Source organism: Rhinatrema bivittatum, chromosome 4 (genome assembly GCF_901001135.1).
Source record: "Rhinatrema bivittatum chromosome 4, aRhiBiv1.1, whole genome shotgun sequence".
Lineage (NCBI taxonomy): Eukaryota > Metazoa > Chordata > Amphibia > Gymnophiona > Rhinatrematidae > Rhinatrema > Rhinatrema bivittatum.
In genome coordinates this window covers 333,591,415-333,606,170 of record NC_042618.1, presented here as the reverse complement: position 1 = coordinate 333,606,170, position 14,756 = coordinate 333,591,415, and the positions used below count along the sequence as shown (strand labels likewise).

At 39.8% G+C, this 14,756-nt stretch overlaps 1 protein-coding gene across 4 annotated transcripts in view; it reads right to left on the bottom strand.

Moving 5' to 3' along the window:
- Positions 1–14,756, bottom strand: part of TNRC6C (trinucleotide repeat containing adaptor 6C) — a 309,688-nt gene that overhangs the window by 32,817 nt on the left and 262,115 nt on the right. For 3 of the 4 annotated variants that reach the window (XM_029600392.1, XM_029600389.1, XM_029600390.1), the window contains 4 exons: positions 7,822–8,053; positions 5,420–5,590; positions 2,888–3,079; positions 1,942–2,085 (listed from right to left, as the gene is read on the bottom strand). In XM_029600392.1, the coding sequence (XP_029456252.1) occupies positions 1,942–2,085; positions 2,888–3,079; positions 5,420–5,590; positions 7,822–8,053 (739 nt within the window). The remainder of the gene's footprint in view (positions 1–1,941; positions 2,086–2,887; positions 3,080–5,419; positions 5,591–7,821; positions 8,054–14,756) is intronic. The other variant, XM_029600391.1, reaches the window with a different exon arrangement.

The following is a 14,756-nucleotide window of genomic DNA, read 5'->3' as shown; positions in this document are numbered from 1 at the left end:
CTCAGGACTCCGATCGGCTGGAGACAGAGGAGGAGAGACATCTCCTCCCCCTCTGCGGCTGCAGTAGCAGCTACAAAGGAAGCCAAAATCGCTGCTGGGTCTGTGGCTTCCCTTGGCGCGGGTAGAGCTCCCCAAGAGCCGTGCTGCCACTACAAACCCCTTTCTAGTGGCCCAAACTGCTCTCTCCCCCATAGAGACAGCAGGAGCAGAGATCATTTCAGAAGAGCCGTGAGCACGATTCTCCACAAGCAGCATGACTGCTTAAGAAAGGCCCGTGGGACTCTGTCGCCAGAAGGCAGAGCAAATTCACAAATGCAGAGCCAAACAGAAAACGGAGCCTTCCCCAAACAGCCCTAATCTAACACCAAACTGCAGAGAAAACAAAGAAAACAAGCTAACCTTGTTTGCTTTCTGAAAAAAAATTTTTTTTTTAAACTTTAGTTACAATGAAAAAGTAAAACACAATTCCCTGCACTGAAGAAGGCAGCAGCCTCCACAGACCCTTCAGGAGAAGGGAACTGGCACCACCAGCTTTCAACCTCCGGTGACGAAGGACTGAGCTAAATAAGGGTCTTCGACTCCCTGCTTGTCCATCTCACGACCAGAAAGGATGTCCCCAACCTCCTGGGAGGGATCTTGTCTCTCTAAAATCCTTTTTTTCTTTGTAAATAGGCACAGACTGCAGGTCTTGCACTTCTACCATCTGCTGGAATCAGAGAAATACTGAAGGATTGCAGGTGGCACACTAAATTATATGGCAGTGTCAGTAAAACTTTCTGTCGCCATCTGCTAGAAGAGAGGCAAAACCCAGGAGTCTGAACTGATTTGGGAACATTCAGGGAAATAGGAGATATAAATGTGGCCTCAAAGCAATGGGGGCAGGAGGTAAAGTTTGGTGGCTCTCATCTTATATCACCCTTAGGTTTCTCAGTTTTTATAATCTTACTGTGCTGCTCCTTTCAGTTTCTTTATGAAGAATGAGAGAGGGAAGAACTGAATTACACAATTAATTCCATGAATAGATTCTGCTGAAAATAAAACAATGGTAAAAAAGAGGCACCAATTTTTGGATGGTACTTCAGAACAGCAGGGCACAATCCATCTACTTTTCCTGCATGCTTTTTTAAACTTATAAATACATTTTAATATTTCCACGTTAGTGTACAAAACAATTTAATAAGTCCTCAATCTGATCAAATCATGACTTTTTTTTTTAAACTAATATCACAGATTGCAAATACAAAACAAGACAGACTTCAGATTTTGGTCATGCCTTTTCGACTGTGATATAAAAATTGATCTTCCTCTAGTTAAGCTTGATTTGCCAAGGCCATGGAGGTCAGAAGGAATTACCAACTGCAGGATGTGTGCGCACATCTTTAAGCAGGATGGATTTGTAAATTAATAGTGGGCTATTGAATGCCTTGGTTGACAAACATACAGTATTACAATTCATCCACATTATTCCACTTGAACCTGCAAAGCAATTTCATTTTTTTCCTTAATATTTTGGTTTTAGTCTCTCCATGGTTCATTTTCTTTACAATACTGCACTTCACCTATCATTTTTGCCTTTTGTCATTTGTTTCTTCTTGCCAAACCCAAAAGATGCTTATGACCACCTCTCTCCATCTAAAATTCTCAAAAAAGCTTCTTGCAGCTTTGAAATCCACAGATGTCACTCTTGTATATTACAATTCATTATTGATAATTGATTTATGGATTGCCCCTCTTTCTATGAAATGCATATTATAAAATACATTTTCAGGTTGCAAAAAATTAGCTACAGAACTATGTCTGTCAGAGTGGGAATTACCACGCAAAAGCTACAGCATAGGGCAACAGAAAAGGGAATCCATGAAAAACTGAAGAAAGAAGAGGAGAAAGCGTTAACCAACAGAGTTGAAGAAAAAAGGTATAATTTTGTTGACCAGTACTCACCTCCACTCTTGAGAAGATAGCGATTTACATCTTGGATGGTAGTATTAATGGTGGGTCCAGTTGGGACACTCCCAGGAGTAACATCAGGATCACTTTCTGGGTCAATATTCTGTAGACCTTTCCATGGCACTCCAGGGTGAAACTCTGCGGACAAAGGAAGATGCAAAAAACACAGGCAATAATGGTGGAATTGTATTAATATTTAATGATTCAATTTATGAAAGGAAAAAAAAACTGTTCCTCAAATGTATTAGAAACAGCTTTACACACTTTTTAAAAATGTCATAAAATTACTATACTGTTATAATGGTAGTAATTTTTGGAAGTACATATTAGAAAAAGGACAAGTCACACTATGATACTAAGAACCCATTTTTAAATCAATCTGTGAACCAATGTGTGTGTGAGATCACAAAGCAAATCTTGGATCACCAGTGGGGAAGTCCACAAATCCATCTGTAGTACAAATATGGATTCTTATTTCTTTAATAGCTAACAGAAAAAAAGCCAGGATGAGTGGTATTTTAACCCCTTGTCTTATGCTGTCCATATACTGTATGTATTTTAAATAAGATATTAAGTACTCTATAAACACAAAAACTCCAAAGCCATTGTCTGCAATTTTGGAAATCTAATCCATAAATAAGAGTGCAAATGCAAAATAAAAACTCCTCACACTTGGAATGCTCATGGATCATAATCTATGGACCATCCTATCTTATCCACAGTAACCATACATGCCCCCCCCCCCCCCCCCACCGATGGCATTAACAGGTTAAGCCATGCTATACTTGTTACATGCAATTCTTCTTTTAAATATAACTAGGCATTCCTTTGTGAAAATATAAACTGCCTGCTGTATAATATTTTCAAAAACAATTGCTCTACTAATTCCAATACTGCTCTCAATAAATGGCCTGTCTACATATTAACTCTCTCATCTTACCTGGTGGCCAGTTGATGCTAGAGCCATTAGATATTTTATCAGTATCAGGTTTGGCACGTGACCAGCTTTCAGGAACAGCTACTGGTGGGCTAGCTGGTGACTCACTATTTTGGATCAGATCATACCGGCTGTAAGAGTCATCAATGGAGGACTTGCCTGGAGGACCAATGCTTAAACCTCCAGAGATAGCACCTGTCATGAAAAGTTATAGGATTACTTACACAAAGAGAGTACAGAGCTTCAGATTGACAATGTCCTCTGCACATACAGAAAATGCTCAAACACTAAATCTAGTCCAATAAGAAACGGACGGCTGATCTCCCAAGACACTATAAAAGTGTTGTCACACTAAATCTTCAACTTGAATTGCAGGATTATTTCACTCCACATGACATCAAATAATTAACTTGATCCTAATCAAAAATATTTTATACCTGTTTATCTTGGATGAAAGTGGGCAAGATGGAGGGAGGAGGGAGAATGTGGTTGTAATATTCAAATTTTACGCAATCAAATGTATTAGAGACTCACATTTCCGGTGTCTTGGGAAATCATCTGTCTTTTCTTTGCTGACGTACATGGTACAACATCAGCTCCTGAGGGAGACACTGGCCAACTCTCCAGGCTATAGGCAAAAGCAATGAAACTGGGCTCCCTTTCATAAGGGAGGACAAGACCAGTGAAAAGAACTCCCTGTACCTTTAGACTTGCTGACACAATCCAACTTCAGGCATGCATGCCAAGTTTTATATTTAACCTGCCCATATTATGACTTGTACTTCCTATGAGAAACTCCTACATATTCATGGCAAAGTTAATAATTAGTTAAGAGATGGGAAACATGAGTGTTATTTATCCCATGTATCAATTTACAAATACAAAAATATGTTTGAGGAAAACATTTTGTATAACAAATAAAATTATTCTCCCAATATATACAAATTGCAATTTATTAAATCAGATAAGCTAGTACTCATATTATTCAAAAATGTAAAAACTATTTTCCTGAAAGGCATGGGATTGAATCTATTATAAATTCCAGGTCATGATGTTTTAGTATATTATACATAGCAAAGACTGTGAAAAAATATATGCATCTATGAAAGATCATATGCTTGAGTAAGTTTTTTTTCCTACTCTATCCTGTACAATTAAAATCATTGGTACTAGCAAAAAAACAAAACAAAACCCAACAACCTGGTATTTAGTGAAAAGAAACAAATCATCAACATCGCTGTTTTCATTCTGAAGTGAGGAAGGGATCAATGTTCTGAGTTTTTGAAAGTGTCTTCTAATTAGCCACTTTCATTATTAGAAATCCAAATAAATGGAGGTGTTGTTATGCTGATCCTCATCAGAACCCAATGCAGGCATCACTCACTGACACATGGAAAAACAATGAATAAAGATGAACGGAAGAGTGCACTTGGAAAAAAATAAACCCCACAAATGAAAATGGGGTGTGGCCACACAGGTACACACCTTTTGCCCCCCCCCAAAAATGTAAAACAAACCCCCCCAAAACAAAATAAATATAAAATATACTATGACAAAGAAATACAAATAAGGAATAAAACTAAGAGGATGCAACAAAACCAAGACACAAGGAAGCTATTTTGAATAACCTAGATAGTGCTGCTGCTGAAACAGGGTAGATTTCTGCAATGTTAATGGTTAAATATTTTTCCTACGCTGCAAATGATCCTCCTAAACTATAGGTAACAAGGTGTAAATCATATTTATACTTTTAACAATACCTATTAACTTGTAATTGGGTTTACATTCAATTATTTTTGTATCCTTTCCTCCCTACTTATGATTTTTCTTTACACATTTTATGTTTGTGTCCATCTCATAATTAATTATTCTTTCAGAATGAATGTCTGTTAATACAGTCTTTGTAAATATACTTTTTCCTTATGGATAGGCATATCACTGTGAATATGCAAACTGCTCCTGGACAGCTGTGTGGAAATGCTTAGCTATTAAATGAGATCATATACTCTCTGGAGACAAAGTTAATTCCTGAACATTTTTCATGGAATGATCCAGGTCCCTGCAATCTTGGCTGGACTCCAACCATGCTGGACGCTGTAAGATACTGTTCATGGTGAAACAGACCCTCTGAAAGGACTCAGCAAGGGCCAAAACACCAAAAGATTGGTAATAGGTGGAGGGGAAGTGGATTGCAGATGGACTGTTGCTTCGAGTGTCCCTACTCTGTAAAATATGTGGAAATAACTTTATAAATCATTATTTTAAAATTGTTTTACCTCTGCAAAATATATTCTGTGGCATAACAGCTACATATTTGCAGCTGAGCATTTCAGCTATGCTGCAGTGATGCTACATATAAAGGGAATGTATGGCTGGTTAATTGATTTGATTTGGGTCTAATCATTTCAATAAAGGGCACTAGTTTGCATTTTTAATGATCATAAATGGGCTCTAAAGTCCTAATAAAACAAACAGAAAAACCAAAAAGAAAATTAAGGAAATAATAATAATTAAAAAAAAGTTGACATGACGTACCGTGCTTGCTAGGGTTCTGGTCAAGTGGAGAGGCAGCACTGGATGGATTATCCATTGAGTTGGGGTGTGTCCACTGAGGAAGGCGAGATTGGGACTGAGAAGTGTCCTTCACTGACAAACCACCAGTAATGTCCATGTTGTTTACATTCATGTTCGGGTTCAGTCCAGCGACTGCATGGGGAATCAGACATGTTAGATATTCTGAAACTTTAGAGGGGAGGGCGGGACAAAAATGATCCTCCTCCTATGTGACTGAGACTACAGTTAAAATGAAACTGAGGATATATCCGGTCTCCTTTCAGAATGAATACAGTCAAGGTTTCTACTGTGAATAAAGACATAAGTCATGTTTAAATCTAATTTCCCCTTGTTGCCATTTCTAACCCCCAGAAGCACTAGCCTGAACATGTTAGATCTTGGAAGCTAAGGAGGATGAAGTCTGGCCAGTACCTGAATAAGGAGCCACCAGGGAAAACCAGGTGCTGTGAACAGTAGAAAGCAATGGCAAACTTCTGCAGTATTGCCCCAAGAAAAGGTCACAGGAATCAAGGTGGAGCTGTGATCACCCAACCCTCAACACCCAGATATGGGTATAAAGAGGGTATAAAAACCAACCACAATCATTTCTAATTAACAAAGATGTTTAAGCAAGTTTCCACAATTGCACCTAGCATTTTTGTCAGACAAGAATAATGTTCATAACACATTCAAGTCCAACATCACAAACGGGGGACGTAAAAGATACTATTCATGCACATCTATCAGATGGCCCGATTTATGAAGTCCTCCCACCCACCCATAGATACAGGATGGGGAAAAGCCTTTAGTAAATCACAGATAGCTACAACAGCACAGGGACATTTTTCATAAACCACCCCTTCTTTTTCAGAGCACCTCTGAGAGGAAATCTCCCAGCTTTGCTTGAGGATATAAGAACAGCACTTACTGCAATTTAAAAGCCACAAACTGACTCAAAGTTGCACTGAAGATTGTGTGCATCTGGAATAAATAGGACTATTTTGAGAAAGGTTAAAAGCGGGGGACTAAGCTATAGATAGAACTTGGGTTGCCCCTCAGCTCCTTAAACCTCTTTCTGTGAAGCAGGTGTACAACACGAAACACCCTCTGAAAGCAACAGTTATTCAGATTACCAAATGGATCTGTTTAAACTAATCTATGCTCTTACTCCTGTAAAGTTCTTTCACCCCTGTCCTGCTTCATATTTCTGTTAAAAAAAAACAAAAACTGAATGGTAGGTAAAAAATACAAAAAGCAAAAAATGTTTATGGTTATGGCATTGCCCAGTATATGAAGCATTTTGTCACAGCTTTCTGATATATAAAATTTCTTTCCCTCAGTGGCACAATGAATCGCAGTACATTAGTTATCTGAAAATTGGTATTGTGTTCCAGCAATTCAGAGATACAGTATTTAGTGTATAACTTCCTCATGTACTCAGATGCCCTGCCTCTTTTGATTACAAACACCTGTCAAAATGCGGCTTCTGAAATGAAGGAATTTCATTCATAATGCTTTATAAACAATCTTTCCTCAGATATTAAGTTTCCCCAAATGGGATCCCTGGTTGAAGATTGTGTGCACCTGATTGTGTGCACCTGATTGATCTGAGTATAGTATAATTTTGTTACTATATTTATGCTATAAACTGCATCAGAAGCTCCTAGCCAGTATCTCAACCATTTCCACCCCAAACACCATTTCCTTCCCTCAATACAGCTTACAATGGAGCCTTATTATAAGAAGCATTTCTGAAGCACTTTCGCTGTCTTTCATGCCAATGAGGCTAAAACTCACCTTTGGTATAGCAGGCAATTTTAAATTAAACTATCACATAAGAATATGCCATGATGGGTCAGTCTAAGGTCCACTGAGTCCAGAATCCTATCTCAGACACTGGCGAATTCATATCACTTAGAACATAAGAACATGCCATACTGGGTCAGACCAAGGGTCCATCAAGCCCAGCATCCTGTTTCCAACAGTGGCCAATCCAGGCCATAAGAACCTGGCAAGTACCCAAAAACTAAGTCTAGCTCATTCCCCATTTCTCATTCCCAGTAGTGATCTCCAAGTCTGCATGTCTAATAACTGCTAATGGACTTTCTTCCAGAAACTTGTCCAAACCTATTTTAAACCCAGCTATACCCTAGTCTTTAGTCAACTACAAATGAAAAGAGCACAATTCACAAATGATAAAATTATGAAAAAATATTACATGTGAGACAAATGCATCTACATGAGTATATATGCAAGAAAAGGAGGGGTACTTTTTTCTATTCTAATTTTCTCACAAAAAACAGAGTGCACTATTAAAAGGGGCCTGCTGTAGTCAGTTCCATAATTTGCTTTGCTATGAGTTGTTCATGTGACAGTGAACTTACCAAGAGGGTAAGGAGCAAAGGTGTTAGGTGAAGACTGCTGGTCTTTGGTCTGCAGGTCAGATAGGTTGGGAGCCTGGGGATGGGGTGAGAAACTGTCCATGGCTGATTTGCCTGCAGAGGAGTGTAGAGAAGGATGTGGTGGGGGTGGTTGCTGCTTCATAAGCAAGGCCTGGGCCAGCTGGCGCTGGTGCTGCTGGATCTGTTGCTGCATGTTATTGATTGTACGTGCAACCTGATAAAGAAATATGCAACTATTCAGAATATAGGATAACCTATAGAAAAGCACACATTATCCATGTACTTCTATGATCATGCACTGTGCCACAAAATCCTTGCTATGTCTTTCGGTTATGATAGATTTATTTATTTTTTTATAAACAAGAAAAGAATCAAATTTACTGTTTTCAGAGAACACCTGTTACAAGTAAGCAATTCTGCTTTCTCTGAAGACATGTAGATTCATGCCAAGTCACACAAATAGAACTCTTTGGCTAAGGGATGCATGCCTTCAACAAAAATGGAGGGAAACAAGAGTTGCAGAGTGCAGGAATAATTTTGTTGGGGAAAAAAAAGTCTTAAAAAAAAAAAGAGGGAAACCAATCTGACAGCATACAATGGACTCTACCCTTTGAAAAGTCCATGGAGGATGGATATTCCAAATGTACCATCCCAATGGAAGACTGTAGTCAGAAGAAGCTAGACTGGCAGTCACCGTTGACATGGTGAGTTTTGACATGTCTTTCTAAGGTCAATCTTGACTGGATATACTGAAAGGAAAAGCAATTACTACCCAGTTGGAAATGGTGCAGTCTGTCACCAAATTACCAGATCTACTGGAATCTAAACAAACAAGATAGGTGGACTTTCCAGGGTGAAAACTGCCTGGGGGTTCGGCACATATAAGTATGCATATAACCCGATTTTATGCACACTTTTATGTGAACAAAAGAGAGGCATTCTAGAGGGCAGCGTTTGGATTTGTGTGTGTACTTTTGATTTTAAAAAAGTGCATATGTAAATTCACATACACAAGTGATGTGTTGCAAACAGCAGGTGTAACTTTGTGTGGGTAAATCTGAGTGTATACTGTTGCATAATTTTCAAAGTGAAACAAACGTATGCACATAAGGTTGCTTTGAAAATGTGTCTAACTTATGCATGTGGCTGCTGCATAAGTTACCTACAATGCTAAATATTACCCTTTCAACAGATTTAAGTCCATTCCAGATTGAAAGTGGTAGCTCTCTTGTAGTCCAAAGTATGGAGAGCTTTTTATTTACAATTATTTATAGAATGCCTTTCAAATCAAAGATTGCCCAAAGCAGTGTACAAGTAAAACAAACAATTCAAACACAATACTAAATAAAAACAAAATAAATGGCATAAAACACAAAAATATACAATAATTTCTCACCTTTATGGGCATGTACTCTAGGGAAAAATGCTGGTAGGACAACTGACTAAGGTGAAAGTCCAACACTACTTTAGACTAACTTGGGATGACTGTGGGGCACCTCACTATTATAACAAAATCTAACATAAGCTGGATAAATCACTAGTGAGCTTACTGCTCACTGAATTTGCAGGCTAAAGTGACCACTACCAAAAAAAGCAACAATCCAAGTCAAGTATTTGAGCCTACAAGATTTCAGAGACGCAAAAGGGGCTGTCATAAACTGGATTAAAATCATGTCGTCCCATGACACAATGGAAGGCTTAATAGGAAAGTTCAATTGAAGCAAGCTTTGAATGAATCTAATAATTACAGCCTGAAAAGAAATAGTTTTTCTACATACTGGTGTGTTTTTAACTTTTATGATTGTGAAATTGTAATCCGCACTGGATTCTGCGGAATAGATGTTATAAATAAATAAGTGCCAATTATACTGAGGTATATCCTAATGGAGTTAATTTTGAGGTCAGACTAGGAGATTCAGAAAGTATTTAAGCAGTTTGTGTGTGGGGCAGAAGTGTCCTCTCATTTGAAACCATAAGATTTCCTAATGGATTTCTTTCTAGAAACTATAAGGACTTTGAGACATCTCATCCCTAGGCAATCAGAGTTATGTCTGAAGGGTGGCGTGGAGCACAGATACTTAGTTTTGCTTATTTAAGGTTGGGGAAGATACAATCTGACTGGTATCCTGGCCAAAAAAGAGCTATAAGTATCATGATCCTCTGATCTTAAAGGGGGTTTTTTTTTTTTGGCTACTAAGAGTACTGGAGGATACATATACAGAAGAGCTATCCCTATAGAATGGGGAATCAGTCTGCAGCTAGCTTGCTCTCTAGTCATCTCCTGGAGGGGAAGACTGGTATTGTTCTTGCAGGACTGCTGCAAACAGATACATCTGAGAAGTGCCTCACTAAAGAAAGATTTCACTTGCCACATCCAAGTCCAGGGTTTGTTTATGGGTTGGGGGTTTGGGAGAAGGGGCCCACATGACAATTTAGCTCTACTGCTCTGTCCCTGTCAAGTATCTGTCTTTCAGGTCCACTCAATGACAGACTGCCCAGTTTCATATCCTGATTGCTTCCTAAAACAAGGGATAGGAGCCTACTCCTTCCTACTCGTTTAAGCAGAACAATTTCCTGTCTGTCTGGACTACAACAATTTTGTTTGCCATCTAATTTCTGAACTCCTTTAGATCATTCAGCACTACCCTTAACACCAGAAAATTAGCAGAATTGCTTACTTGTAACAGGTGTTCTCAGAGGACAGCAGGATGTTAGTCCTCACACATGGGCAACATCATCAAATGGAACCCGATTCGGAAAACTTGTCAAAGTTTCTAGAAACTTTGGCTAGGCACACTGAGCATGCTCAGCATGCCCTATATCACATGTCCACGTGGCATCCCTCTTCAGTCTAGTAACAGAATTACGCTGAAAAATAAAAATATAAGAAACCCAACTCCGCGGGGTGGCAGGTGGGTTTCGTGACTACTAGCATCCTGCTGTCCTTGGAGAACACCTGGTACAGGTAAGCAACTCTGCTTTCTCCAAGGACAACAGGACGGCAGTAGTCACAAATTGGTGAAACCCTAGCTACAAGCTGCTCCTCAACACAAAAGGGAACCAACAGACACCTAACCAGTTGCCAACAGGCACAGCACCACCAGTGCTGCTGGTAACAGAGGGGGAGACAGCCTGATCCCAAACAATGGGCTCTAGGTTGGGAGAGCTGGATTTTACACCTTGAAACGATTCCTGAGGACAGACTGGTCAAACCTACTGTCGTGTCAGCCATCCCTATCCAGACAGTAATGGGATGCAAATGTGTGGAAAGAAATCCACGATACAGCCTTGCAAATCTCCTCCATGGGAATTGCTCGTAAGTGGGCCACCGATGCTACCATGATTCTGACAGTATGAGCCTTGACATGACCCTCAAGATGCAGCCCCGCTTGGGCATAACAGAAGGAGATGTAATTTGCTAGCCAAGTGGATGGTGTCTGTTTGGCAACAGCAACGCCCAACCTGTTCATATCAAAAGAAACAAAAAGTTGGGTGGACCGTTTATGAGCTTCTGTCCACTCCAGATAGAAGGCTATGACTCACTTACAGTCTAAACTGTGCAGAGCTCATTTGCCTTGGGGCGAATAGGGCCTAGGAAAGAATATTGGCAGGATTTTTCTTTTTAACACTGTTCCCAGTTTGCTGTAGGTAGTTTATGACCCTCACTCCTGAGGATCCTACCCCTCCTGTGCCGCTCTTCGGAGTTGATGGTGATGGATCCCTAGAGAAAGATGTATCTCCATTTCCTTTCTCCATCTCCAACAATGGGTCATCTAAAGGGTTCCCTCCAGTCGCTTCACTCAACATGTTTCCTCCCCCAAAATTATGCAGTAAATTCACATCTTCAGTAGAATTTACTGTCTCAGGATTCATATTTTGTAGAAGCTTAAGGACAATGGTGGGATCACACTAGAAAACATATGGGAAGGGTTATTAGAGTTAAAAACTTCAATGAATAACTTGGAAGTAAAATTGTCTGAGGTACAAGTACAGGGGAAAGAGAAGAACAAGTAAAAAGAAATTCTCAGAAATGTGAGATTTTAGATAAACAATTAATTAAGGTTCAAGAGATACAGATAGGGTTTTTCTTAAAGCCTGTGATTAATTTAAGAAATTAATGCTTAAATTGAATGTAAAATTAATAAATATATAAAAAAAAAAGAGATACAGATAGGGTTGATAAAGGGAGAAACAGCTAACTCAAGAAGACTTGAGGTTTTGGAAAATAATCTTCGTTATAAAAACATAAGAGTCCTAAATTTCCCCTCAGTTAAACTTATATCACCTTTGGAACAATTTAAAAGATTTCTAACCCAAAATTTATTGATTACCCCTGAAAATATTCCCTCAATAGAGAAAATCTTTTACATTGTAACCAAAAAACAGGGAGAATGTGAGGTTACTAAACAACCTCAACCATTGGAAAATCTCACAGAGTTTTTAGAGAATTCAATGGAAAATCAAATTGAGTCAAGGGGAACATTATGTGTGAGGTTTTTAAAGAATGAAAATAGAGATAACATCTTAAAACTGTTCTTAAGGAACCGAGAAAAATGATATCTTACAGAAAAAGTTTGGATGTACCCAGATATTACCAGAAATATGCAAGTTAGAAGGAAAAATTTTCTTCAGATGAGCTCAGAAGTTAGACATCTAGGAGCTCAGATGAAAGTTTACTACCCATGTAAATGTATTGTAAAACATTTAAATGAGCGCTATGTTTTCTTAGAACCATTGGAATTAAAAAGATTTTTGGAATCAAAAGAAAAAATTAACACTTCTCCCAATTAACTGGTCATGGGATTTAGAATGTAATGAATCACTTATACACCTATTTGTTATAGATTAATTATTACCTGTTATTTGCTCCAGAAATAAGAAACTTGGGTCTTCTCTTTCCTTATAAATAGGTATATGTATAAGGGAAATGGATTGTTTTCTTTTTATAAGTTTATTTTGTTAAAAGTGTTTAAGGATTGATAACCTATATATGTACCTTTTCAGTGACAAGATGTTTATTTGTCTAAAAATGTATAAATCTTATAAATAAATAAAAAAAAAAAAAAAAAAAAAGAATATTGGCAGGATGATTGACTGGTGACAGTCAGTATAGTGTTGGGGGTGTAGTGAATGGTTTCAATGGCTCCCTAGCCTTTTCAGAATGGGTGAAAGCACTCCTTCCAAACACGCACCCAGACTGAGCTCTACCTGATCCAGTGAGTCAGATTAGAACTTGGTCTAACTCCTCTTCACTTGCAGTTTGGAGTTCACAGATTCAGCACAGATCCCCGGCCTTTTTCTTCTGAGCTTTCCCCCCAGAAGTCTACACTGGATAAGATGGAAATCCGTCACCACCTTAGGTATGAACTTAGGATGCGTATGCAAGACCACCGTGTCATGATAGAATTTAGTATAAGGTGGATAATTCACTAAGGTCTGGAGCTCACTGACCCTGCACGCTGAAATGATTGCCACCAAAAATATGACTTTCCAAGTCAGGTAACTTCAGGTCATAGGTGAGCAGCGGCTCAAAAGCAGCTTTCATCAGCTGAACTAAAACCATGCTGAGGTCCCAAGACACAGCGGGAGGCCTTATGGGAAACTTCAACTGAAGCAGACCCCACATAAAATGTACAACTATAGGCTGTACAAAGATAGGCATGCCATCTACACTGTGGTGGTAGGCGCCAATCGCATTAAGATGGACTCTAATGGAGGAGGTCTTTAAGCCAGCCTCTGACAGGTGAAGAAGGTAATCAGTTTTTGTGGGGGGCAGGGGAACGGATCTAGGGCCTTCTGCTCACATCACACAGAAAACCTCCTCCACTTCAGTCCGCAGGACTTTCTAATGGAAGGCTTTCTAGAAGCCACCAAGACCCGAGACACATCTTCCGAAAGATTGAGCGGCTGCAGAATTAACCTCGCAACATCCAGGCTGCGAGCGACAGGGTCTGGAGGATGGGATGCTGCAGCCTACCCATATCCTGCGTGATGAGATCTGGCAATTCCCTAGACTGATCGGTCTCCGGATGATTAACTCCTGAAGGAGTGGAAACCACACCTGTCTTGGCCAATGATGGGCTATGAGATTCATAGATCCTCTGTTCTCGCTTCAAGAAAGTCTTTGCCACTAAAGAATTGGAGGATATGCATACTGAAGACCTGTGCTCCAATGGCGGATGATTGCATCTGAGGCTGGTTTGCCTTCTGTCCTGTGCAAAGAGCAGAAATGAGGTGCCTTCCTGTTGCAGGGGGATGCAAACAGATCTATGACCAGGCTTCCCTAGAGGCGGAATATTCAATTCAATACCTCCTGGTCCAGTGACCACTCATGGGGTCTGAAGGCTCGACTCTGCCTGTCCACTACCATGTTCTCCATCCTGGCCAAGTACTCTGCCCTGAGCACCATCCTGTGAGACAGGGCCCATAACCAGATCTAAACCGTTTCCTGACACAGGAGGTATGATCCCGTGCCTCCCTGCTTGTTGACATACCACATTGCTACTTGGTTGTCGGTCTGGATCAGGACAACATTTTTGGACAGCCGATCTCTGAAAGTCCAGAGCACGTACCTGATCACTTGGAGCTCCAGGAAGTTGATTTGACATGAATGTTCCTGAGTGGACCATAAACCCTGGGTGTAGAGCACATCCACATGAGCTCCTGACTCTAGGGTAGATGCATCCGTGGTTAACACAATTTGAGTGGGAAGACTCCAAAAGGAGATTCCCTGTTCCAGATTGGAAAGTACCCACCATCAGGAGGAGGAGTTCCGGAGGGACGGGGTGACTTGGATGCGATTTTGGAGACTCTGTGTGGCTTGCCATCACTGAAACCTCAGGGTCCACTGGGCTCTATGTGCATGTGTAAGCGTGCCAAGGGAGTAACATGGACGGTCGCAGCCAAGTGGCCCAACA